Source organism: Colletotrichum spaethianum (assembly GCF_022836535.1).
Source record: "Colletotrichum spaethianum MAFF 239500 DNA, contig25, whole genome shotgun sequence".
NCBI classification, from domain to species: domain Eukaryota; kingdom Fungi; phylum Ascomycota; class Sordariomycetes; order Glomerellales; family Glomerellaceae; genus Colletotrichum; species Colletotrichum spaethianum.
Window position 1 is genome coordinate 672,873 of NW_026054795.1, and position 26,692 is coordinate 699,564.

The 26,692-nt window shown below is 53.4% G+C and overlaps 4 protein-coding genes across 4 annotated transcripts; all 4 read right to left on the bottom strand.

Annotated features, from left to right (window-relative positions):
- Positions 1–13,816: 13,816 nt before the first annotated feature.
- Positions 13,817–14,967, bottom strand: ColSpa_08965 (uncharacterized protein; the record flags this gene model as incomplete). Its single annotated transcript, XM_049275177.1, has 2 exons — positions 13,817–14,717; positions 14,894–14,967. The coding sequence occupies 2 exons, from the start codon at positions 14,965–14,967 to the stop codon at positions 13,817–13,819; spliced, it is 975 nt and encodes a 324-aa protein (XP_049131134.1).
- A 22-nt stretch (positions 14,968–14,989) lies between these two features.
- ColSpa_08966 (phospholipase A I) lies at positions 14,990–17,156 on the bottom strand (the record flags this gene model as incomplete). The annotated part of the gene is made up of 4 exons (XM_049275178.1): positions 14,990–15,426; positions 15,489–16,061; positions 16,113–16,760; positions 16,802–17,156. 4 exons carry the CDS (start codon positions 17,154–17,156, stop codon positions 14,990–14,992), a joined length of 2,013 nt encoding a protein of 670 aa, XP_049131135.1.
- Positions 17,157–23,654: 6,498 nt separating this feature from the next.
- On the bottom strand, positions 23,655–24,035 carry ColSpa_08967 (uncharacterized protein; the record flags this gene model as incomplete). Its single annotated transcript, XM_049275179.1, has 1 exon — positions 23,655–24,035. The coding sequence occupies one exon, from the start codon at positions 24,033–24,035 to the stop codon at positions 23,655–23,657; it is 381 nt and encodes a 126-aa protein (XP_049131136.1).
- Positions 24,036–25,513: 1,478 nt separating this feature from the next.
- Positions 25,514–26,499, bottom strand: ColSpa_08968 (uncharacterized protein; the record flags this gene model as incomplete). Its single annotated transcript, XM_049275180.1, has 2 exons — positions 25,514–26,305; positions 26,488–26,499. 2 exons carry the CDS (start codon positions 26,497–26,499, stop codon positions 25,514–25,516), a joined length of 804 nt encoding a protein of 267 aa, XP_049131137.1.
- Positions 26,500–26,692: the final 193 nt, after the last annotated feature.

Below are 26,692 nucleotides of genomic sequence, written 5' to 3' on the forward strand. Positions count from 1 at the left end.
TGTAAGCTTCTTTGATTAAGGGGCGATGGAGATCCGCAAGAATCGCAAGAATGTTCTAAATAATCATTTTGCCTGTCCCGCCCTCGTTCAACCTAGGCTATGGCCTCTTACAGTCCAGGTTAGCAATGGCTTCACCCGAGAAGTTATTTCAAGTAAGAGACGCGCACCTTGTCGCTGTTCTATAAAGCCGAGACACGTCCGTCCGTGTGGTGATGTTGCTTCAAGCCCCTCTCTCTTCTACTACAAGCGACTTTTCCCCTATCATTTACTGCATCCACGAGAAACTCCGGAGTCACCGCCCCTTCCAATACCCTTCAGCAAGATTAACTATGTCGAAGACGGATGCACACAACGACAATGATCCAGCGTCGGAAAACTGCGGAGAAATCATATCTACCGACCATGATGGGGACCTATACCTACATGTCGGCGCGGATGTCGGGCCATTCACAAGAACGTATCTTGTCTGCTCCAAAGCGTTATCCCGCTCCTCGAGAGTCTTCAAGAAGATGTTGTACGGCTGCTTCGCCGAGTCGAGACCCTCCGGCGGCGAGTACGCTTGGACGGTTGACCTTCCTGAGGATCGACCTAGTCGCGTTGGGTCCACGTCGAACCGGTGTAAGACTAGTACTTTGGCTCAGCGCCCCCCGCAAGGCAATCAAGTCAAGTTTGAGCCTCAAACTTGACTTGATTGCCACATCGCGATGCCATACTTGCTTGATTGCCAATTACTTGCAAGTTGTTGCCAAGTGAAGCTATTCAGACCTATCCAGCAGTGAAATTGCACCCCTCTTCTGCCACTGCCTCATACATTGTAACATTTCCAGCCTTTCTACCTTCATCCCCAGCCTCTGCGAGGTCTGGGCAAGAGATGCAGCACTGAATGCCCTCTCACAGTCAGATGACTGTGAGGGTATCGCCAAGATCATCAACGCCAGCCTACTCAGGCGAGGATATTCCTCTTTATGGGCAAACCACCACTCAACAGGATTACAATTAGCCTGCCTTTGGAGGGCAAAGTACTTCTCCAGTTCATCCAGCTCCTCATCTCTGCACAGCGACGGGACCATTTTCGTCCACCCCTGGTGCCCCATCGGGGTTGTAAGGAGGCGGCCTTGGACGACCCTCGCCTGCGGCTCCTGGATGGCCAACACCGTTACATCCCGAACTGCCTCGTCGTTCATCAAGCTCTCGTGTACCTCGCCCCGTTTCATCATGTTGAGTTGCATCATTAGGAACCTTTTACTCATGTCGAGCGGGGAAGAGTCTCCTGCAGTTTCGGCTGAACGACTCGTGCGGCCCTCCGCACGGAACGCACTTCAGGACCGTCGCACTGCATTCGTGGTGACTGTGCCCCTCTGCAGCACATCTTGCACATATCTTGGGCTTGCTGCATTGGTAGGCCTTGTGGTCAGTGATCTCTTGGCAGTTGTAGCACTGCTTCGGCCGTTCTCTCCGCTCGAAAGGCCTGGTGTAGCCAGACTCTCCTCCCGCGTGAAAGAAGCCTTCGCTGAGCAGCCGACGTGCATCCGTCGCTTTGGCGAGATACACCACCATCGAGCCATACGCCTTCGCAACACTTCTGTCGCTAAGCCATGCTATCTTCGCAACCGAGGCGTCGTTCTACACGCCAAAAGCGTCCGTTGCTCCGGCGCGGACGTCTCCATCGTCGTTCAGCACAGCTGTGCGGTTGACACTATCCACTCTGATTGGGTAAACATCGTCTCGAAGAATATGGGCATCTCGCGCCAGATTCGCTTCCACCACTCGCTTCACCATCGCGTGTTCGTCGTCGTTTCTGCAAGCAATCCTAATTCGATGGGGGTTCCTAGGGTCCTTCGTCACTGCTCGGCACCGCCAAGACGCGTTGTCACCTTCTCCCGCACGGATCTGGCTCTCTACCATCGTTCGGATTGAGCCGACCGACACCTGCTCGGCGGCTTCGCTTCCAGCATGGGACGTATCGATTGTGCAGTACAGCGTTTCGGAGAGGTTGGACGGCGTCGTGTTAAAAGACGAAAGAGTTCGAAGGTTAGTCGGTTGGGATGATGGGGCTGATCGCGCAACGTCGGCGTACGACATGGGCGGGGATTGCGCGGCGTTTGTCGCGATCGTTTCGAGTTGCTCGCGGACCAGCTTTAGTTCTTCGTGGGATTGCTTTAGTTCTTCGTTCATCTGCTCCGTAGTGTCGTCCAGCTTCGAGTTCAGGTCGCGTATCATCTCTTCTTGCTTCTGTATCCTGCCCTCCTGTCTCTGCATTACCTCCAATTGCTGCTTCAGCGCCTCCTTCAGCCATTGGGACTCTTTGAGGGATTCGTCCAGCAATTCCAACGCCTTCTGGAGCATCGCCAGTCCGCCGCCGGCAACGCCACTCCCTTTCCATTGCGTGTTGTAACGCCTGCCTTTTCGTTCGTTGTTTCGCTTGGTGCTGCTCGCGTCACAGCTCGGGTAATTCTCTTCAGCTCCTGCGTAGTGTCTTCCGTTTGTCGAGTCGTGACACGGGTTTTGACGGTCGCCTTCGTTGCTCGGATCGGGTGTTTTGGCGTCGAAAAAGGGGGGTCCGGCTCCGCTACAATATCCGCCTCCGTTGGATCCGCCATGATGGGAGTCTAAGACACCAACTTTCGTAGATTGCCGACCTTCAACGTCTCTTCTCTATCGAACAGGAGACCGATGGGTCTAGAGAGAGTATGGATTGTTGCCGAGTGCAGTACAGTAGAAACCAAAATTCTAGAAGACATTACAGCATCAATCAAATTGGTAGTAATAGTCTCCCTCCTATCCCATCGGGTGCTGCTTGACGCCAATTTTTGCCAAGACCTCCAAGTACCCACTATTTACCCAATATTACCCCGCATTCAAAGGGGTACTTAACGATACGTCATGTACCCCTATGCTCTTTTACCTATTATCACCACTCTAATTACCATTTTGATTGATGCTAAAATGCCTTCTAGTGATTCTGATACCTCTATTACTTCTGATGATTCTATTACTTCTACACGTAGTTGTATAGTAGTTGAGATCCTTCCAGAAGACCTTACCGCTGCCTGTAATACAGACTGTACGCCCGAGCGCTGTGACGCAGCAACTGTTCGGCCCCACGAACCTCCGGCTACCGAGCATGGTCATCCGGGCTCCTTCCGACCCTTTGACGTGCCGGCCCGGGCCCAAGAGGTGCGGGGGCTGCCGGCAAGCCCGCTTGACCTGTTCATGCAATACGTTCCGCAGGGCCTCGTGGAGCAGTGGGCCCAGTGGACGAATGCGGCGCCGTTGTCGAAGGAGGGCCCGCGTGCTAGAACGTCTAGAGTATATAAATGGAGGAAGACTTCAGTAGATGAGATCTACCTCTTCTTAGGGATCCTATTATATATAGGGATCCATAGGGAATCTAGATTATCAACCTACTGGTCAACCCAGCAGCAAAAGGAGGATCCTATCCACCTATTCACGCGGTTTATATCCCGGGACCGTTTCCAACTACTACTCCAGCGACTGCGGATATTCGACACTGCTGAATTCCAGCCCGGCCAGCCCAGCCAGGGCCAGGGTCGGGGCCGGGGCCGGGCCCCAGATCAAATGCCGGATGTATACCGGAAGGTCAACCAGTGGTCAGCCCACATCCAAGAGACTGGGAATTCCCTCTATACAACTGGTTCAGATCTTACAGTTGATGAGGCTATGGTTCGATTTACAGGTCGATCTGTAGAGACAACAACGATTCCAACGAAACCTATCCCAACTAGTTATAAGATCTGGATCCTTGCCCAGTCTGGCTACTGTATACGGTGGCTGTGGCACGTACATGGAAAGGGCCCATACGCATTAGTCCCCCAGGCCCAGCCAGGCCAGCCCGCCCGGACAGTCCGGACAGCCCGGTCGGCTGGGCCGGCTGGGCCAGCTGAGCCAGCTGGTGGAAAGCTGGCTCTGTTGACACCAACGCAGCAGGTAGTAACTACCCTTATCTCCCTACTTCCAGCTGCAACCTACCACGTCTTTCTTGACAACCTCTTCGCCTCTACACGGCTCTTTCGTACCCTACGGAAGCAACAGGTTGGAGCTTCTGGTACCTGCCGGAAAGATAGTGGGATAGATGAGATCCTAGTTGTTGAGAAAGAGACAGAAGGACGGGGTATCCCCTGGGGCGAAATACACTGCATCCCTACTTTAGATGGGGAGGTGAGCAACCTAATGCCCTCCTACCTACTTGCTTGCCTACTTAACTAACTGATGAATAGGTCAACCAATTCGCCTGGAAGGATAATGCCCTAGCACTCTTCCTGTCAACTGTCTTCCGGAACGGCCAGGAAGTTATCCGCAGCCGCCGCCGCCCAGCTGGGGATTCTGCTGCCAAGAGGGCTGCCCGGCAAGTGTTTGGCCCAGACGTCCGCAAGGACCTTCCAGTCCCTAGGGCAATCGATGAATACAACCACAAGATGAATGGGGTTGATGTGAGTGACCAGATGAGGTCCTATTATCAATACAGCCATCCTATTCGGCGAGGGGGCTGGCAGTTAATTGCCTGGAATTTCCTGCTGGAAGTGGTAGTTGTGAATAGCTTCCTGCTACAGCTCTGGGGCAGTCCTAGGTGGCAGAAGGTGAAAACCCACTACCACTGGCGGCAGCTGCTTGCATCCCAGCTTATTCAACAGTTTGGACCATTAGCAAAAGGACGGCAGAGGTCACGGCCGAAACGGGCTATAGATAAAAGGAATACCTCAATCCCATGGGAACACCATACAAAGGGATCAAGGAAGGTTAATTCGCCTTGCTCTTATTGTAGTAATCTAAGGGCAGTAAGAGCCCGCCAGACCCTAGGCGAGATGTCTGGGAATAGCATCACGCAGCGACGTAAATATACGAGAAAGGGCTGCTTAGACTGCAACGTACCTTTATGTATCCAAGAGGATTGTTGGTACCTCTGGCATACCCAAAATCTATAGGCAACAGAGGTACTGTAACCCTATTGGTTAACTTAATAGATTCACAGCCCCTTATTGGCTCTACCCCACCCTTGGCAGAAATGGCGTCAAGCAGCACCCGATGGGATACACTAGCCCAATTTATGTGTCACGAAGTCCAGTTTCTCACCAGTGAACTCAATGGGCCTCTTCCCGTAGACCAATCTATTCCTGACATCACCAAACAAGAGAAGCAACTAGCATGGCGCGTAGATGAGACTGGTCGATATCTAGGGAGGAACGACTGTTGAAAAGGATTTGCCATGTGAAGAAAGTCATCATGGTGTTGGGAGTTTTGTACTGCTTCAGAGAAACTCCACAAGCGGGATCAACATCAATTGCAAACACGATTCGTCTGCCGGTAGGTTGCACCGTTGCACTCAAACCTTCACTACGCAACATTGACCTCCAACTTCACCGCCAGTTCTTCTTTCCCCATAATCCAGCGGCGATCTCCTCACCGGAAGCGGGTATGTGGCCTCCTTCGGTAATTTAGCTCTGAGGTGGTACTGTGTGATTCGACTTACCAGATCAGCCCTAGATTTGGGGAAATGGCGCTCATTTGAAGACGTGTACTCATAGTGCCTGTGCTTGTAGCGGACTTGGATGTACAGGTCGGCCCCGTACCGCCGTCTTATCTGCTCACAACGCCACATGATGTTTTTGATCGCTTTGTCGCAATTTTCGTTGGTTCTATCTCTTCTGTTCGGTGGATGCTGTTGAAGAGTCATGTTGACTTGTTACTTGTTGACTTGATAAAGCGTTGTGTCGAGTTTTGTGAACAAAAGTAGACTAGGTACATAGTATGCTGTGTTATGTATGAGGGTTGGCGTTTGACAACCGAATTTGATTTTAAGCTTTTTGCCGTTCTCTTTCCCCTACATTCGTTTTAAAGTAGGCATGCCGTACATATGTATGACGCATAAGATGGAAGTAGAGCCGCATCCGGATCTGGTTTCTGATTGTCTACTTCGAGAGGTTGTTCTTGCAGCTGTTTGTGGACAATTCTGGTGTTGGAAGTCACATGGGACATGCAAACTGCTGCTTGTTGCGTGATTCACGATACCCTTGTGTTTTTGAAAGCAGCAATCGGCTTGCTGTACAATTTCTGGCAAGAAGGGGTAGGGATGTGTCAATAACCTACGGTCAGGGGAAAGGTACTCTAGATGTATGTGTACTATGTACATCACGAGCCTGCTGAATGAGACGATGTGCATTTGAGGAGCCAGAAAGAAAGCCGTCTCATGGATGCGAGGTTGCCCAAAGCAGGCATTTTTCTTTTCAACACAGTCATCCCCGGCATTTTCATTGTCTAATACTGTCAAAGTCCACCTGTCGGCGAACATAGGTTTCTTGCGAAAACGTCTACGTCTTCTTTTACAGATTCGCCGCACAAACTGTCGGCCAAGTGCTCACTTTTGCATCACTTGTTACTAGAGTATATAATCACGTGAATTTGATAGGAAGGCGTCGTGATAGAAACCAAGAACGCTCTTATATGGTAGGCGAGTCTGGTCTCGGGATACCGTCCTCGGCAGACGACGTGATGGGGTCACTCATATTCCAATTAAAACAATGTGTGATTGTTTCGCCGTCGCTGCTGGTTGTCCTTAGGTGTAGCGCCCGCTTTGTGGAGGCTTTCCCATAAACGTGGGCCACTCTGGATGACGGTTTTGCGCCACTCTTCTTGGCTGTGACATCGGGTCGAACCGCTGCGGCTGCTGAGCAGGCGGCCATGATTTCAGTCGTCAAATGTTGAGACGCTATGCTGTTTGTGGAGCTCGTTTCCTGAAGACGAGGCCCTCGTGCTGACGACTTCTCCTGCTTGACGCTACCGCTTTCTTCGTCAGAGTCAGCGAGGAGGAAGGTAGCTACATGTTTCTGTGGAAGCCTCGGCTGAGGTGAACTCTCGTTCGCTGGGACGAGCCGCAAAGGGGAGAATACTGAGTGAAGCTTTGAGCTCATGATGCTTCTGGGCAGTTTGACCGTGACCCCATGATCATTGCGGCATGTTTGAGGGCCACTCAGTTCTGAGCACACATCACTTCCCCTACACCCAGATGCGCCAAGTGTGTGAACCTGCTTCACATGGTGTCACTGCCGAAAGAAGCCACTCCAAACACCTCTGGTTGTGAAGATTGATGATGCTCCAGCTGGCGAGTCGAGCCGGAAATGGGGATTTCAAGTACAGCGATAAGGTTTGTCTGCTCGCTAGTACTGTCGTCAAGCGCTATGACTCTGCTTATGGCGGAAGCGAGCGGACACCGCCACAACCGGAGGAATGGGGAGCGAAAAAGGCGACTCTCTCGCTTCATTGTGCTACTCGCCATGTGCACAATCGCAGTGAAAGTGGATTTTCGGAGCTCGACCTAGAGTGACGAAGGCTAGGGAATCGGAACAGGACCCAGCGGACAGGACACACGGCGACGTAAGGTGCTTGCTATATGGCCGGGGATAGTGACTCCATAATGATAATAAGAAGGCTCTCCAGAGGCAATTGCAGCGGCGTCGAAAGGCGATTTGTGGGTCACGGATTTCCAAGGTAAAAACTGGGATTTGGAGATGGATTTTGCAGACGGGGACGTAGCAGAGCAGTCAGAGTCGTTGTCGGATAGTGGAGAACGCCTTCCATGAAAGGTCAGAACCTGCTCCTGCAGGAGCTGGACATGAGTTGTGCAGATAGAACACATGGTGGAGCAAGAACGCTATTCGTTACACGGCTGGGAAGGCCGTCGACCAAAAGCCAGAAATGACTTCCGCGTCATTGTCGTAGGGGCGCTAAAACTGGGTCTCCAGGCCATGGCTTTCCACTATATTAATAGGAGCCTGAAATGGGTCTTCGCGGGGACCATACACGGCACAGCAAGGTGCTCGCTGTGTAGCTTGGATGACTCATCTTGGGATCTTGGGGGTCTAACAGGCTCTCAGCATGTTCGGACTTATCAATATAGCAACTGGAAGCCAGATATGGATGTTGCAGTCATCGTAAACAGTAGAGGAAGAAAGCTCTTTGTTGCGTACTGTAGCTGGGAAGACCAGCCGGAATCAGTTCCTGGCAAGAGTCAGATATGGAGCGTACAGCGGAGGTAGTGGGACAAGGAGGACCTTTCATCCTCCATCAAAGGCCAGAACTGTCACCTGCATCATCGTTGAGGCGACGTTGGAACTGGATCTCTAGGTCTCGACATCCCTTTCCACACAACTGGGCAAGAGCCTAGTCGCGTGGCTGGGGAGATCATCTCCCAAAGCTCCCAAAGCCGGAATCCAAAAGTGAGAAATGGCCTTCCAAAAGAACCAGATTTGGATCTTGCGAACCGGTTACATGACTCAACAAGCAAGATCCTTGTCGTGTGGCTGGGGATAATCTCGCTCTAAACTCAGCCGGAACTGGAAATGGATTTTGGGGACACCCTGAATAGCGCTCAACAAGAGCCAGATCCAACTTCTTGGACATGGGGAAATGGAGTGGTCAGTAAGGTCTTTGGTGTGTGGCTAGGAGGACGGGCCAAAACTGGCTTCCGGTAAGAGCTAGATACGAATGCTGAAGACAGGGGTTGTAGGCAAGTGAGCAAGATCCTGGCCGGGAGGGCCTTGCCCCAGTCGCCAGCGGCATTCAATGTCAACTTCAGGACCTCGACTCTCAAATACAGTGGATGAAGCCAGATACGGATCCTAAGAAAAGGGCACATGTCGGGACAAGCATGGTCCTTCTTACAGGCTTGGGATTTGCCACCCCAAAAGTCGAAACCGGCCCCTACCACAATACCGTAGAAGGAGTCTGGCATAGGTTTTGCGGACGGGCCATGTGCTGGTGCATGCAACCTTCCTATTGCTGGCAGGGGGTGCACACTCCCAAAAGCTAGAAGCGGCTCTTAGTAGCACGCCATTGCACTAGCGTCAAAAGCTGATTCGCGGACCGGCAGTGGATACTGCAGACAGGGTATGTAGTGGAAAGGATAGCAGGCAAGGTCCTTGGCGTATAGCAAGGAAGCCGAAGACCAGTCAGGCTCAGCTCCTGGCAAGAGCCAAAAACGGATCTTGCAGGCGGGAGGGAGAAAGCGTGGATGCACGCAAGACCCTTGTTGCGTGGCTGGGAAGACCTTACCCCGATATCCAAAAGTGGCTGGAGGCGCATAGTTCCAACAGCGGCGAATGCCAACTTCTGGATTTCGACTTTCCAATATAGTAGGTACATAGATGGAGCCAGACACGGACCACATCGGAAGGGTGTGTGTCGAGACAAGCAAAATCCTTGGTACAGGCTTGAGAATAGCCATCAAAAGCCAGAACCGGCTCCTGGCAACTGACACCTGGTTGCAGCTGTGGCGGGACGGCAGTGCCGAAATCCGAAACCGAGCCCCAAGTCACTACATGGCTGATCCGGGGGGGGGGCAGCAGCGCCAGAATTTGGGATTGCAGCTTGAAGAGCCGTATGTGAACGTTGCCTTGTAGAATGGTTCATGTTTCCCTCGAAGTACTGTATCAACCCGTTATGTAAGCACTCAAGTAAGCACTCTGACCCAGAGAAAGATGGCGCCAGCATCGGACAGAATGAAGACCCCTGGTTATCCTGGGGCAAGACTGCGCGGGCTAAATCTCCACTGCCCGGGCTGTGTATGACCGTGCCTCCAGCCTCGAAGCCGGTTTTGAGAAGGCCGACCATCGCTTGCACTGGGTTATCTTGAATATACCTAACCAGCGTAGCCTCTGTTTGTCCTGCTTGTGAAGATAAATAGCAATATTATTCTTTACTACTGTAACTAAGTGGTTTGCAGGATCAACCTGCCTCGTTGTCGATCTGTCGAGAGATGTTTCTTAGATCCAAGAGCAGAGCAGCCAGGTCGCCCATGTCTGACCTAAAAAGCAGTGTCAGATGGTATTTTTCTAATTTCTTCCGAAGACGTGCAGCTTCGCTGTTACATTTCAAGTTCGACCTCTCGGTTCACCGACGCACCGATCTCGCTGGTGTTTTGGTGGTAGGTGGTGTATGTATAGATATTTGTCCAACCCAACAAACCCTGCACTTCAAGTCCAAGGCCACTTGCACACCTGAAAAACGTTGTGCACAGCGCTCGCTACCGTTAGCAGTCACACAACGTTACGTCTCTGCACTGGCTCTACCTTTTGAAAAGATAGGTTCCCAGGCGGCACCACGTGGAGGTTGCAGAGTCCGATTTCGCCGCCCTCATCGTTGGAAAAACATCAACGGCATCGTTGGAAAAGCGTCAACGGGAAAGCAAAAACAACATCGCTAGGCGGCATCGTTGGAAAAGCATCAACGGCATCGTTGGAAAAACGTCAACGGGAAAGCAAAAACAACATCGCTAGGCGGCATCGTTGGAAAAGCATCAACGGCATCGTTGGAAAAGCATCAACGGGAAAGCAAAAACAACATCGCTAGGCGGCATCGTTGGAAAAGCATCAACGGGAAAGCAAAAACAACATCGCTAGGCGGCATCGTTGGAAAAACGTCAACGGGAAAGCAAAAACAACATCGCTAGGCGGCATCGTTGGAAAAGCATCAACGGCATCGCTACGGGCATCGTCGGAAAAGCGTCAACGGCATCTGAGCAGATGGAGGCCAGAGGCCCAGCCCAACAAGAAACTTCCTTAATCCAAGCCGGACAACATGACTCTATTTATACGTTTATCAAGCTCCTCTTTTTCCAGCCGCTTGCAAAAACATCAACAAGGAGAGGCTGATCGGTCCTTTGCAAAACCGACGTCACTAAGCCATTTTCAATCCTTGGGTAAACATTTGGCTCTAGATGGACCTGATCTAGACCAGGCGACGAGTTCGTGGGATGACCAGGGTGTCGGGGCTCGACTCGTTGGTTAGAAGTAGGAGACGAAATTGGCTCCTGCGGCCAGATCTGGCACTAACATCCTGCCGTTTAAGGTGGGCCATCCACATCCGCTTTTTTTTCGCCGACACACGTGCAGCTCTAACTGTTACTGCGACTGCGGGACTCTTGCGCCGTTTTCTGCTCTTCGATAACAGTATGAAGATGTTCTCGGGTAAGGGCGAGTTCTAACACTCGCAATCGAGATCGATTTCCGGCTCTCGATGTGGAACCCCCTTTCTTTTAAGCGCAGCCATTTGTGGCTGCTCTCGCTTAAATGATCTGTGAAGGTCAACTTGCACTGCATTCCCGCTGGAAACTAGAGCTGCCCCTTCGCACACACAGACACACACACAATTTATTACGCCCGGCAGCGAAGCCGAAAGGACTTTTAAAGCCGACTACATGTACATTGCTTAGCTTATGTGTCTGTCTCCTTGAAGCCCATACGTGATGTCTCCACTTCCTGCTTACTCCTCCACATCTGCCTTCTCACTGCGAATTCCCGTGGCTTCAGTTGTATTATTTGCATGCCATCTTGAAGTTACATACTTCTCCAAGCGTTCAACGTCCTATCTGCGGCGGCTTGAGCGGTGCGTGCTCTCTATGACACGGGTTGTTATGTAGTTGGGGTTATGTAGGGTTTGATGTGTTGGGAGGGGTTGACCTTCACTTCCGTCTCTCATCACCTCGCGTCCAGCCGGCCTGTTGCCAGCGCAAATCGAATCGCCGCTCGAACCGCTTGCATGTTTGGCGTCAATTTGTCGTCGTCCGATGGGCTTTTGCCTCCTAGGTAGAAAGATATGTTGCTTCTCTGTGTTTCTGTACATTCGAGCATCTCTCTACGGTGTGTCGTCCATTTTGTGCATCGGAAGAGAAAATGCTCAACCGTTTCAGCTGCCTGTCCGCATCCACAGATGTGCGAAGACGCTGCGTCGATCCGATGAAGATAATAGTTGAGTCTCGCCATTCCGGTTCTGAGTTGTGCAAGCGTGGTCGCTTCTTTCCAAGTAAGCTTGTCGTAAAGTTGGCGGGTATGCTTTCCTGGCAGCGGTTTGTCGACTCTTTTGGAGAATAGTCCGATCTTTTCCGGCAGCACTCTTCCTGGTGAGCACTTTGGTCGTGCTACGTTGAGCGTCGTTGACTTCGCCGTTGGAAAGCGTGCCTGCGGAGTGGCCCCCTCCTTGGTGGCTTCGTGCGCTTGAGCCTTTGCTTGCTTAAGCAGTTCGTCATCCTCGCTTGTGGCCGTCCATTGGACTGTTAGGGTGTTGCCGCCTCGACGCAGGCCTTCTACCGAGTCGTAGATGCACCGTATGAACTCTTGTCCGGACTGTTGGTGAGGTCGTCGAAGCGTAAGCACCGCCGCTTTGTTGTTTGTCACCACCGTAATCCTCTCGCTCGTGACGTCTAACAACGGCATCCACAGTGCGTATGCCATAGCTGCCAGTTGTCCGCTGTACGGTTTCTGCTCCGACCTCGGGCCTAACGTGAAGGAGAAAGTCTTGAGTTCGAGGTCGTCTCGCAGCCCCGACCGTTTCTCAACGACACCGCCGACACCTACCACTCCATTTCTTGCTGAGCTGCTGACCGCGACACGGACTGTGGTGGCTGTCCCGGCCCCCCTTGTCTCCTCCTCACCGACTTCAACTTTGAGTCTCTCTTCCCATGGCAACAGCGTAAGCAGGGTTGATGGTCTCGATTATTTCCATCGGCACATCCTTCAGAGCCTCCGCCACCTGGAAGAGAGGCGGAAGACATTACAGCATCAATCAAAATGGTAATAATAGTGGTGATAATAGGCAAAAGAGCATAGGGATAAGTGACGTATCGTTAAGTACCCCTTTGAATGCGGGGTAAGAAAGGGTAAAAGTGGGTGTTTTGTGGTCTTGGCGAAAGTGCTGTTCAGCCGCACCCGATGGGATACATCATGCGGCTGATTGTGCGAACATGCTATCCAACCAACATGAACGTATTCGATGCGTAGTGTCTTTCCAGGGCGCCTTCTACATGTTGACGCTGGCTTTCCAATTTTCTTCTTAAACGATTGCCCTGACGGTTGCTTTCTACCGTTTGCGCGCGGTCGAAGATAATCACGGTGCTCTAGTTGAAATGCTGCTTTCGTCACTATGACCTCGTCAGCGCTATTTCGCGTTGCTTAGACGTCACCTACCTGTCCTCGAACCTAGAAAGATAACATCACTGTCGTGTTTGTCGCTTGATGGCGACGCCGTCGTTGTCGTTGTTGATGTCCCAGCCATCGGCAGGCCGTCTGTGATGCATGGTGTTGTGCAACTGCGGAGATGCGCGTCCGCCACGGGCCTCCCTTTGCGCAACACTGGCCGAAGGAGCTTGGACCATCGTACGCCGTCTGTTCCTGCACCAATCAACGCGTGTGGGATAACAAGGTCGAGAAGGCTCAGCTTTCGACCGGACTTTGCCGTGTCGCTCGGGCCAATTTTGCCTCGCTGACGCGGAGCTGGACGGTCAGGTAGCATCTTCTCAACGTGGCGGAGTCCTACGCAACTGTGATTCTCCATTACTGGAATTTTGCTGTCGATACGGACACCGTCACACCTAAGGATTTTTGCTTGAAGTACGGGCTTGAGCCAGCCTGTACAGGTAGTGTATTCAATGACCAAGTATCCGCCCTGACGGATTCTGTATCACATACGTATTTTCTATCACACCTTCGTCTCAGGTTCACGTTCGTCATATACCGTCTCGTCCAACAGCGTAGTCAGTCAGCGACCTAACTCCGTAGTGTTCAAGACCAGCCCAAAAAACCGAAAACCGAAAACCAAAAACCAAAAACCAAAATAAAAATAAAAATAATTTACCGCCATGAGCAATGAAGCGCACCCATGCTACAGCAGTGTTGCTCACAAAAGGTGCCTCAAAAAGACGACGGCCCAACAGTCCGGACACTGAGCAACCTTTGTTCTTCGTGACGCTACCGATACCAGAACAGAGACGGCATCGGATGTCTTCGTCTCTTCTGCTAACGGCAAACCGCTACCGCCTGCATTTTGGTCGTTTACGGCTTGTCTCATCATCGTCATCGTCTCGACATCGTTTGGTACGATGGTCAGACGTACCGAAGCACTGCTCGAGCTTTTGGCTCCGCACCAGCTGCTGAACGGTAAATGGCGAGCCGCTGATGTTGCGACCCTCGTCGGGAGTCTCCCACAGGCAGACGGCCAGGGACTCCTGCAGACTGGCCACACGAAACCTCACTTCCAAAAAGAAATGGCCGTCTGGCCGGGTCATCGGGTACGACGCAAAGTCACATGCTACTTCATGGCCGCCGATACGGAAGTGAGCCTTGCTCCTGGCGAGTTGCGACACGAACTCTTTCAAGCTTTCAGAGCGGGCACCCAGCCGACAACGGATGTGTCCGCAGCACTCGTACCCTCCCTCAGAAAACAGATATGGTCGCGAAGCACGCAGCTCGAAGATAAACAGCTCTGCCCTTGCGCAAAGTGCCAACCGCTTCAATGCCGGCAGGCCTTCGAAAGTACATTCATCATCACATTCGGGATCGTCAAAGCTGGACAGGCTGTCCAACGGCGGTTCGGGGCCGTCGAATTCGACGTCAAAGCGGAAGAACTCACCCGATCGGCCAACCTTTTTGTGCGCCACGAGCCGCTGCCAGGCGTTCTTGTCACTGCGAAGGGTCCGAAAGGCCCGCGCCAGGCGGAAGGGGAAGTAGTCCCGCCATCCCCCGTTGGGCTCGCGCGCTAGCTGCTTTTCCTCCCGAGAGGAGCCTGTACCCGCCGAGGCCAGGAGGCTTGGGTCGGGGGTTTCGGGGAAAAGCGAAGCCACCTCTTGCAAAGCGATCGCGGAGGGGTTGTTGGCCACCAGGCCGCCGTCTTGGAACGTGCCGAGGCCGTCGATAGACCAAGGCGTGAAATAGCTGTACGACTCTGTTAGCAACAACTGATCGTGTAGCAATCAATCGACGGCGGCGCTGTAACGAGATAGCCGGTACTGACTACGGAGCGGCGGTTGCACATCGGATGCTGCAGGTCAGATCAGCCACGACACGAGCAAGATGCAGGCGTGATGTATGGACACCGAGTAAGCACGCACATCTCCCACAAAGATACCTGCCCGCCGCTGTCGCTTGTCGTCAACACCTTGTACTCTGTGAAGCCCATCAGCATCGGGTTGCGGTGTTGGATCGCGTCATCGGATCGCGTCAGCAGACCGTGTCAGCGGAATGGGAAGACTACCGTGATCTTCGCCCCGGTGGCCTACTCCGTTGTAGTTGGTGAAGATGCAGGCACTTGCGTCTTGCACAGTAGCGACCGTCATCCCGACCATGGCACCCATCGTGTCGGCGGCCGAGTAGTCGGCGATGCTTCTTTCCGAGCCGAACATGTCTCGCAATGCCTGCTCGATGTGTCGCGACGGATACCTGCTATCGAAAAGGAGCAAGGCTGCGGCACGAACAACTGTGGCGACAAAAGGAACCTGCATCATCAGTCGTACGAAAGAACCTATGATGGGAATGGACGGGACGCCGCGGGGCGTGAATGCCTGGTTTGATAGGGACTCGAAGCGGGCAATGCACTCGTCCACCGTCCAGCCGTTGATGCAGAGAGCACCGGCGCTGATTGCGCCTGCCACGAGGTGTCAGCTACGAAGTAAATCACACATGCAACGGCAACGTTCCACGACGAACCTGAGCTGGTCCCGAAGACGACGTCAAAGTTCTTCTGCACAGGGTGGCCCGGCAGGCCAATGTCGTCTTCGAGCTGCTTCAAAAACTTGAGCGGGTATTTTCCCCTCGTCCCGCCGCCGTCGATACACAGCACTCGGGGCGACGCGGTGTCCGGCTTCACTCGTATCTGCATGCCGACGTTATGTCCGCAAAGGAGACACTCGTCGACGTCGATCAGCCACGGATCGGCCGCACTCGCGACCCCAAAGATCTTGACGCAATCCATGCACTGGCCGTGGCCACACTCGGGGAAGAATTGCGGACGACGCCGTAGGCAATGAAAACACGTGCTGTCGGACCGAAGCCGTCTCCAGTCCTCCGCGAAGGCGGCGACGAGCTGTCGGTGGAGTGACGCCGCGGACTGGCCCATCGTTAGCTGCCGGAACATACGGGTCATCTGGGCCTCGATCATCTTGGAGAACTGAGACGGCAAGACGAAGTCGGTGGACCCTTCGTGCGCCAGAACGGCGGCGCCACACACGTTGTAGCACACGTCTTTGTAGAACATCTGGAAGACGTCTCGCGGATCAAAGACTGCGGGATGGTCAGTAACAGTCAGGGTTGGCCAAAGCCCGCGGGACGTACGGTGCATGCCCGGGGGGTAATGGTCCAGCAGGAAGCTGGAGGCGATGACAGGCACGGCGAATCGTTTCAACGCGTCGACGGAGTCGCAATGCATGAGAAACCGCGCGAGGTGTGCTTGTAGATCTGCCGCTACCGGGTTGTCCAGCCGAGAGAGGGCGAGAAAGTTGAGGGGCGGGGCGTCGGCATCACCGAGTTGCGCCGTGGCGTGGCGTAGGAGACCGGCGAGATGGGTGGCCGAGAAAAGGCAACTGGCGAGGACGCGCTCAACTCGTTTGGTCTCGGCCATATAGGAAAGCTCGTTGCTCAGTATGTCCCAACGCAGGGAATGGAGACGGCGTCGCAGAGACTTGGGAGACGTGTCGGCCAGGCTGATGACGCGGACGCCATGGAAACGTTCGGATGCATGGACGTTTGTCCTCTTGCGGACGGCCTGTAACAGCTGGTTGCGTGCGGAGCTCTCTTCGCCGCCGTTCGTGACGACGACCAGCCAGGGACGCACCGACGATGTAGACGGCGTTTCTAAGGTCAGCCACGACGCAAGCCGCTGTGCGACGACCTCTACACCGCCGACATCATCGGCAAAAAGGCAGACCACATCTGCAAAAGGGAAAAGCATGCGGTTGTAGACATGGTCACCCGATGCCACCGCTGTGGACGGGATGCTTGCGCTGTGCGCAGTCGATATTGACCTTGTTGCGAGTTCATGACAGAGCGTAGATTTCCTCGGCCTCCCGAGCCGTTTATGGGGGGGATGTCGGCGTCGGCAATCAGGGTGGGCCTCCCGCCGGACGCGCCGACCGGGGCCAGGGAAAGATGGATCTCACCGTGTCCCCGGGTTGTGTTGGGCGGGGTGATGTCTACTCCAAGTCTTTGCATAGCGACCCGCTTGGTCGCATTTCCTACCAACACGAGTGTACTTGGGTATTGGCTGTCCGGACGCGGCAGACTGTCCAGCAGTCTCTGGGCACGGTCTGAGCTTTCAATGACATAGGCCTGGTCTTTGGTCGACACGCGCAGCCAGCCGGTGTGTTTACAACGGGTCATTATGGCCATGGGGTTGCGGTCGCCTGTCTACTACAAAGGAGACGAGGCGACTGTCTTATAGTAGTATAAGGGCAATTCGGAAGCCAAAACGAGCTGTGGGTAGATGGATCCGAAGCCCGATGTTTTTGGGGAGATCCAAAACTGTCTTTGACCCCTTGGCCAGCACCATGAAGACACTTCCGGCCGGATAGTCTGGTCAAACCCAGGGCGGTTGACGGCTGTTCGCGGTTGCGCGGGTGCCTGCATTTAGGGTGTACGCCAGTCGGAACACCATGAGCAGCATCACTCTTGGCTGATGGTAGTCAAAGACAAAGTTGGGTCGGCCAGCCGATCACCGATCGTGTGTGACGCGGATGTGGAATGGTCCCCTTGCCAAACCTGACATGACATGGCGAATCTGATGCACTTTCAGAAGCGGTACAGCCATCGGTTTTTTATGTACTGTATTGTATATTGTTTTTTCCCTTTCTTTTTGGACAGATTCACTGTGTGCTTTTGATGACACAAGTCCGTACACAGTTCATGTTTCTCCTCACACGCCTTTCGACAGCGGTCCATCAATGCTGCAATACTATACTACATGACGCCAAGACGCAAGATATTCAACCATCCATCACGTTGCCCAATGAACGGACGTTTCCGAGTGAGGACTCGAACCTACACCGGCAGTCGCCAATGTAGGAGGAAACCTGGGAGTGCTGGCACGGAACTGCGACGTGCCGCTTATGTCTGTCCAGCCAAGCTGGTGTCGGCTACAGAAGCAGCTGCAGTATGGCCAGTTCACGTAGCGTCTGCTGTCCAGGTTCCAAGCCCATAGTGGATCGTGTGTATACTTCAAGTCGTCTTGCGTCGAAATGACCAGACTCGGCGTTGAATAAATGGAAGAGGGGTCGCCCTCGAGCTGGCTCTTCTCGGGAGACGTGGAATCATCGAGGCTCCAGGGGCTACTGTGGCCGTGGCGAACTTCGGACACGTTCTCCCGCGGAACGTCGCCCGATTCGGATGCACACGAGGACGTGGGTGATGCCACGCTGTTTCTCTCTGCAGGAAGCACCTTGACTTTTTTCCTGCGATTCGCTCGAGGTTTGCGCGTTGGCTGGCGCGCCGTCAAGCCCGCCCCTACAAGACGCCAATACGAGCCTCTCCCGTCCAGTCGTTGAAAGGCCTGTTTCGCACGAGTCAGCGGGGTGCGACTCCAGAACGCTGGTCTGGCAGACGTTGACAAACCTTGTTTAGGCTGAGGTTCGAGCGGACGCTGTTTTGCCATCCTTTGTTTCCCCTGTTGGCTCTACTGGTGTTTTTTTCAAACCAATCGTAGAGTTCGCTAAGCTCCATCTGCTGCGTCTCCCTGCTGAGAAGCGCCGTTTGGATGAGCTTTGCATATGTCATCTTCCGTCCGCTTTCGTCCATCTTGGTGTCGGTACTCGGCGATGATTCGCCGGCTGCCTTGGCCGGCTGTGGGGAGACCGGCTCCCCGCTAAAGGCGTGCTGCGGCATGCAAGTCTGTGCCGGCATGCAGCATGGATTGACTTGCTGGTCGGCATCTACATCGTGATGATGAGATAGGAGACGTGGTTGTTGAGGAAATATGGGGGGATTGAGATCAGAAGAAGCGGGTGGTGCGCGGGTGGGATCCATTGGATCAAACTGGTTTGCTGCGCTGGCACATGAATGCACGGTACTGTACTGTATGGAAAACAAAGTGTTCGCTAATAACACGCAAAGTCGTGGAAGCCGCATCGATTCTTCGGGGGCGTCCTTCTCCGACCGACGCTCTTATTTTCGGGCTGTCACCGTACCCATTGCACTACATAGTACCTGGGAACACACAATATGGAGTGGTCGGCGACAAGGTGTTCGACGCCGGAATGAAGATCCAAAAGTGGCTACAGCGTACGACAGTACCCAGGTTGAAAACCAGCTGCTGTTGGCGACACCCTCCTCCCGCTGAGGCCATCGCCGGGGTATCGAGAGCAACAGCCGAAAGTGGCGCAACAGGAGCCTGGGCCGCTGGGTGCTGGGTGCTGGGTGCTGGGTGCTGGTGCTGGGCATAGTACATAATACAGGGGGTATGTTCTGGCTCTTACGTAGCTAGGTGCAAAAACGTCTCTCACAATCAAGAATCTCGTGTCAAATAACAAGAACCGGAAACTGCTTACGTGAAGTGAAGCCTTAAAGGCCGAAACTGGATGTCTTCGTCTAGGGCGCAGCAGCAGCCGTTTGTGGCCTCATCTGGTTGTGGCACCCAGCATTGAGGAATCCTCAGCCAGGATTGTGCCCAAGCAGGCCTGCCTTCACCGAGCCGGACGGGCCCTTCCTACCTTCCCGGTCGACGATACTTTCACAACACCGCATGCGCTGGTAGGAACCCGAAAAGAGTGTTCTGGCTACTGTATGTAACGACCAGAAGCAACTCTTTGAGGCAGGTGACCATGCACGTAGTCACCAGGAAAAGCCGAGTGCACATTTGCGCACTAGGTAAAGAGGAGCATCGGAGAACGGCCAACCGCCTCAGGGAGCCATTGCCTTTTCTCGCCCCGCACTGCAGAGGAAATGTGGCTAAAAAAATCTATGTGATGGGATTTGTCGATCGCCACTCATTTCATCGCGTCGCATCCGATAAGTGCTCCTGATCTCAAGCGCCAACAAGATCAGCACCACGACGCCAAAAAAGCGCGAACCATCTCTGACAAGGTCTCTTTCTAGGCCTATTGACATATCTTCTCTGAGGTATTCACTTCCCGCTCTCTGGCCTGATTGCTGAACTTTTCATGCAACAGTCCCCCCATCTTTCGCCAAATTGATGCCAAAATCCATTTGGCGCAGCAGGCTGCAGAACTAGGCTCAACGTAGAGCGAAGTCATGTTCTCGACGTTGTTTAGCTGGTCATACTCCGCGAAACTCGCTCGCCGAGTGTATGTACACATGGCGTTAAGGCTCTCGATTGCGACGCAACATGGAGCACATTGTAGACCATGGAGAGGCCTCCCGGGAGAGTAGGCCATTGGCCATTTCTTCGCCATCGTAGACAGAAGACGGCTTTGCGAAGCCCTGCGTAAGAGACTGCAACGCCACTTGACGGGAATCGACGGCCGACGCCGCCGATGCTGCTTGCACCCAGTTTGCTGACCACACATTGACCGTCACATGCCATGTCAACCAAATGACACTGTAGTTGGTGAATAGTTACGTCACGTGTTGAAGCCTTTCAAGTGATGTGATCTCAGACAAGGAGGCCGGCATATCCAACCATTTTCGGGATATACCGCACAGGCTTAATGACATCCTCGCAAGGAAACCCCCTACATCCGTTATTCCTTGAAGGCTACGGTGTTCAGTTGCGCACCATGGCTCATCACGATGTCTTATGCAACCTTTTACTCTGTCACAGCTCTAGCGTCTCTGAGTCCCAAGTTTTCTATCTGCTTCATCCTCGTAGATGCTCTATCCTCGTCAATGACTGAGATCCAGTCGCCGCTGGTTGACGTCAACGACAGCTACAGTACGAATGAATGCTCGTCTTCATCCTAGTGAGTCGTAGCCTGGCTTCCCGATTCCGCAAGAGAGCTTTTCCGAGTTGATTCCAGCCCTGCTTCTCGAGCATGGTCGGCAATGGATGCTAGAATATCAACCACTTCCAGCTTCTGCAGGAACATAGCGTCCTCCTCCTCCTTGTACAAATCACCGTCATGCATAGGCATCACCGTACAAGAGACGACCAAGTCGTTACAGACGGCCGGGATGTCTTCAAACCCAACTCATCAAGAGAGAGAGGCTCGTCAGGCGTGGCTGTGATCACACACCATTCTGCTGACTCGTTGGTCTGCGGCATTCGCGGTCGCACCCGTTCGAATGATAATGGTATGGCAGTGACACCATCCGGTAGGGGCGCCACGACCACGCCATGCGCGTGCATAACTGCGGTAATTATGAGATTACGATCTCTAGAAAGACGCTCGAGAAAATGCATGGGCCTCGTTCCATCAAGCCGCAGAAAGAATTCCACAAAAGGGATCTGACGGATGTCAATCCACTCTTCGTCTTCGTCGGAGAAGCAAGAGCTTGCGGAGGCTGGCTGGCTGTTCGTCGTCAACATGCCATACTCATGGAGGTGGAGCAGCGCAGGCACCAGTTCCTCAGACTCTGGATCAAGGGGGCGAAGGTGATAAGGTGTGTGAACGTCTTGGATACCGGCTGCGCTTAGTTCGATAAACTCGGTATTCAAGTCGACTAAGGCATCCCAGTCTTTAGCCTTCTTCCATTTATCGATCCAGGTGGAATCTTCGAGCGTTTGTAGGTCCATCGGTCTCGGTATCAGGTGTAGTATGCTGAATGGGTGGCTGAACAAGTTGGGTAGATCTAGAACCAGTTCAAGGCAACAATGAAAGATCGATGATCGGTTTGGGATGTTGAAGCTGGAAGGGGATAGGGATGTTTCGGTGTGGAGGTACAAGCAACCGCTCAGGTGAGTTTCTCGACGGTATGGGCAGGCTCTTATATACGGTTTCGGGCGCAAAGAACCTCAAAATTGCAGCAAGCCATATTCAGCTGAGCCGGGAGTCATTACTATTGTTGCAGTAAGGGCTGGGTAGCTCACAACGCAACGGGAACGAGGGGAGTCGAGCGGGTCCATTGTGGCTTTTGGTTTACCGCTGATCCATCAGCCATTCTGGCTCCAGTCGGCCGTCCGAATGCTGCATATCCATGGTTGGTCCCGTAGACGAGCAAGGGCACTTTTCTCTTCAACCGCACAACTGCCGGTAAACTTTACTGTACATACTATGTATCTCGACTCGGAAGAAATCACCGTCTTGCTATCTCTAGTCGAACATAGACTGCGGCGTCCCAAGGTCTGACCCCTTTCCCCATGCGAGTACGACTGTGGCTCTTTCTTTAGCCCCTTGCCCTGCGGTCTTGTGCAAGGCCGCCTCACGTATACGGCAAAACGCGACCGTGAGTCCAGGAGCCGGTCATCCCGTCAAGGTTCTTGTGGTGGGTAGCGGCGCGGTCGCCCTGGCAGCCGCCGACACAGCCGAGCATATTGGCATGGACCATGGACACGATGGTCATCGAGCAAACCGATAAGATAGACGGGGCAACATCCTACAGTACTCTAGAGGCACTATATGGATTCTTCAGAGCTCAATATCTAAGGTCCAGTCTTGGTTACGACGACCCCGGTGATACTGTTCGTCAGTACTTGGACGACTCACTCGCAAGAAACGGCGGCGCTGGGCCGGAGTCGTCCCCTGTCCGAGTGCAGGTGTTTTTGGATCCCAGCCCACCCATAGCCATGTCTCGAACCTCACCCACTTCACTGTCAACGATGCCCAATGAGCACCTCTCTCACAATGACCACTTTTGGGCAATCTGTATTGCTGTATGTATGTACCCTTGCCCACACTCTATTCTCAAACAAGACTGCCGTTGCTCAGCCGAACGCACTCTGCAAAACTCCCTGACCAAGTGTACACAAAGCGTCTAAGCACTTGATTGCGACGCAGCGTGGAACACATATGTAGGAAATTGCGAGGCCTCCCGGGAGAGGAGGCCATGGGTCATTTCTCTCCCACCGTAGACAGACGACGGCTTCACGAAGCCCTGAATTAGAGAGGGCAACTCCACTTGACAGGAACAGACGATCGAAACCGCCTGTCCTGCTTGTACCAGGATGTTGACCCAACGCTGACCATCGCGGGCCAGATCAACCAAATTATGTTGTAGTTAGTGAACAGTTACGTTATGTTCTAAGGCCGTCCAAGCAATGTGATCTCAGACAACGAGGCCAGCATTTGACTATGTTCGGGATATAGCTGGCGTACCGCGCACCTTTAATGATATCCTGGCGGGGAAGCCCCCTACATCCGTTATTCTTAGAGCAACGACCTCCCATTGCGCATCATAACTCATCACGCTGCCTTGTCAAGTCTCTAAGTCTGTCACAACACGAGCATCTCCTAGTTTCAAGTTTTCCACCTACTTCGTCCTCGTCGATGATCTCCTCTGCCGGGACTTTGATGTCATGCATTATTCCTCGGCCCAGAGTAGGCAGGCGGTGGAAAGGGTGGCAGGTCCATGGCCATGTATGAGTGGCGGTCGACCTCCACCGTCGTCGTCACGAGAACACCCTCACCTATTTGCTGGGGCGCGGGGTCGCCGTCTTTTTGTATCTGCACACGGCATCGTCTCATTCTATCAAGAGACCAACTCCATATTTGTTTCGGACTCTCTTTGTGGAAAAAGCTTCCCGATGATGCGGGGCGACGTCGAGACGCGATGCTGACAAGTAGCAAACGCAGCGTGGGTAAGCTCGCACAGAGCATCGCCACGGACTGTTCGATGAATGACCATACCACGATATCGACATGGTCCCACGTCTCATCGAACGTGGTGCTATACTCCACCAGATATTTGATCCGGATGGCCGATGTCACGCAGGCGCTGCCGGCCGTGTCAGCCTTCTTCCGCTTCCCTTCTGCCACAAAGCGGTTATCCGACTCACAAGGAACCGACGCTGAACAGTGCAATAACTGCCAGGCGCCGCGGGAGGGAAATCTTCAGCTGCCAAACGTGGGGGATCGGCAGGAGTAAGATGGCGATATCTTCCGCCATGGCGAGCCCGCCGCTGCTGTATCCCACCGCCTGTAAGTTCAGACACTGACGGTCGGTGATGGTGCGGTCCCAGATCGATCGTACGGGTATGCATTGCACCGCAAATGGGATGGTGAAGAGCGTGCCGTGAAGCAGGAGGATGATCTCGATGGCCTGGGCGATCCTCCGGAAGGTTTGTGACGGGAAGATGCGGCGGAGGAAAAGAATGATCGACAGTTTTACGGCGGCTTGGAGGACAGTGTAGACCAAGTTTCCGACGTAAAGCATCTGACTCGGCGTTTAGTGTGAGGCACCACGATCAACCGGCGGGCCCGGGTTCCCGAACCTTGCGGATAACAATGCCATTCCCCACTGGTATCGTCCAATAGTGCATGCCGAAACCAATACGTGTAATGTGCATGTAGACTGCGGTCAGAGCGATGAGGAGGACCTGTTGGGTGACATCAGAAGAATTCGCCAAGGGGAGTTGGGCCCAATTACTGCCGCGAAGATAGTCATGTAGTCATCCCCCATAGGCCACCGGCGTACTTCATCCGCGTAAAAAGACGAAGCGCCACGACGAGGAACACGAGACTGCAGCTGATGACGAGCGTACGTCGGACTTCCTGCCTCCGCGATTCCTTGGGATACGCTTCGCATAGGACTCCCTCTACCGTCGCTGCAGCTTCGCCAAGGTAGTTAGTAGGATGGCACTGTGAATGGGGACGGCAGAGCCAACTTAGTTGATCGCCAAACGGACAGTGTGTTTGCACACATGCCGATAATTCCGCTTGAATGGCGATGTTAGAACAGATACAAGTCGTCACGTCTTCTGGGTCGCAGGCGGACATGAGGAATGTGCTGCTGATACATTCAGACTTGATGGATAACATATCAGCATGATGGAGACCTGGATAATGACGCAAAGACTCACAGCACATGACGGAACCTGCGAAAGAACCTCGATGGCCGACGTTGCCTTCACGATAGCAACGGCAAGCTGGAGAGCCAGGAGCACGGGAGCTAGCGACCGACGGGGCGTTGTTGAGGGCATACTGACAAGAAAGCGCGAGGATGCCGAGACGCATGGATGACGGCGATGCCATCGCGGTTTCAGCACTGACGGGAGCAGTATACCGTATATCGGGGAGCACACCTCGGCGTACTCCACACCATCATGACGGATGAGCTATATGAGGCGCTGGGAGAGATGTTTTTGGCGTCGACCGTTGCAGCCGAAACATGCTTCCTGTACTTTTCACGCAGGGAGGATGGCACGTAGTCGTGCGCGGGAAGAGCAGAGCCACTTATGGCGCCGGTGGCCAGCCTACCGACCGATGCCTCGTCTTGCGTATCCGCTCGTCCGTGACGAGTAAAATGACAACGGCCCGTTCTGTAGTTGATGTTCCGCAACTTGCAGCCGGGCTTGAAAGGCCTTGAAAGACAAGGCCCAGAATGCTCTCAGACTGTCTGCGAGCCCTCGTCAGCAACAGTTGTGTGCATCATCATACGCAGTCATCGGCAAGCAGACCATCGTAGCTTTTTGATACAGGTTGTTCTAGTGATGAACCCTTCAGCATGTCATGGTTGCGCTGGGGATTTCAGAGGGTTTAGTAAAGCCTGGCACAAGCTGGCTCACTTAAAAGGCGTAGACATCAAGCGAGGGATCTGGCATTTGTTTGGAAAGTAATGTTTTGTAGAGAACCAGCAACGCAAGCAAACGGCACACAACAACATCTCTCATGCTTTCAGAACTGACTGCTCGACTAGTCTACATCATCCTCATCGTCGTCCATGCTGGACTCCGAGCTTTCCTCTAACACATCTACGCCTCCGGCAAAGCTAGAATCGGCATCGGACGTGCTGACATACTCTTCATCGGATAAGTTCTCATCCATGCCGCACATCGAATGACCTGCCGACTCCAGCTCTCCGTCGCTGAGCGTGTCGAGAAACAACTCGGACGCGTCTGCGGTGTTCAGCTGAAAGACGGCTCTTGTCCGATGCATCGATGACTCGTGGGTGTCGGGGAACAAGATCCGTACGCAGCAGTACATGTAAAGCATCTTCCTCGACACTGAGTCGTCGCAGATGTGGAGAGTTGCGGGCAGCAGCCCCGGCTGGACAGCGTCTTCCGGCGCATGGATCTCCAATATCCGCGCGGAGAACATCAGAACCTGCTCCAGCACCTTGACAATGACAGGTATGTTGCCAAAGTCAAAGTTCAACACCTTATCAAACTCGAACAGGAGGTTAATTCTGTTGTCGGGTGGGCCATCGTCTGGTTGCTCGTGCGCGTCGCGGAGTTTCAGGCACGCCAGAAGCGCAGCCACCTTGACGACGAACTCTTTGCCTTGGAGCGGCCCACAGAGACAGCTTATGACATAGGCAACGAAGCGGTCTCCCGAGGTACTGTTGATGTCCTCTTTTACTTTGTCAAACGGCGGGTACCATGTGTCGTCGGTCAGTCCGGTATGGGGACAGTTGACGGCCAGGCAGATGGCAAGGCAGCACTGCTCATCTTGTCTAAGTAGGTTGGTCCTGATTTCATCAGCAGGCTATCCACCGAGATGGAACAATGATGTACGGCTTACCACATGGAGTCCATGATCTAGATGAGCACGTCTATGGCTGCTCAATCGTTTCTGTTCACGTCACGCCGATGGTGAAATTTATAGTGTCTGCAACATGGCTGCAGACTAGTTTCCAATTGGAGCGAAGCAAATTCTGCTCTTCGTACACGCAGACTCATGTTGATGGCCGATATCATACTGTATGCCTTAAAAACGAGTCTCCTGCCCAGTGGGATTTGCAGAAGCCATAATCGGCTAAGCAAATCATGACAATGGCAGTTTCTGCAATGGTCTTGAGAGTTTAGACGCGACTACTGTATGAAGTGAGATGTGGATGCGGAACTATTCGTGACGCATTCTATTCGCCGAGAC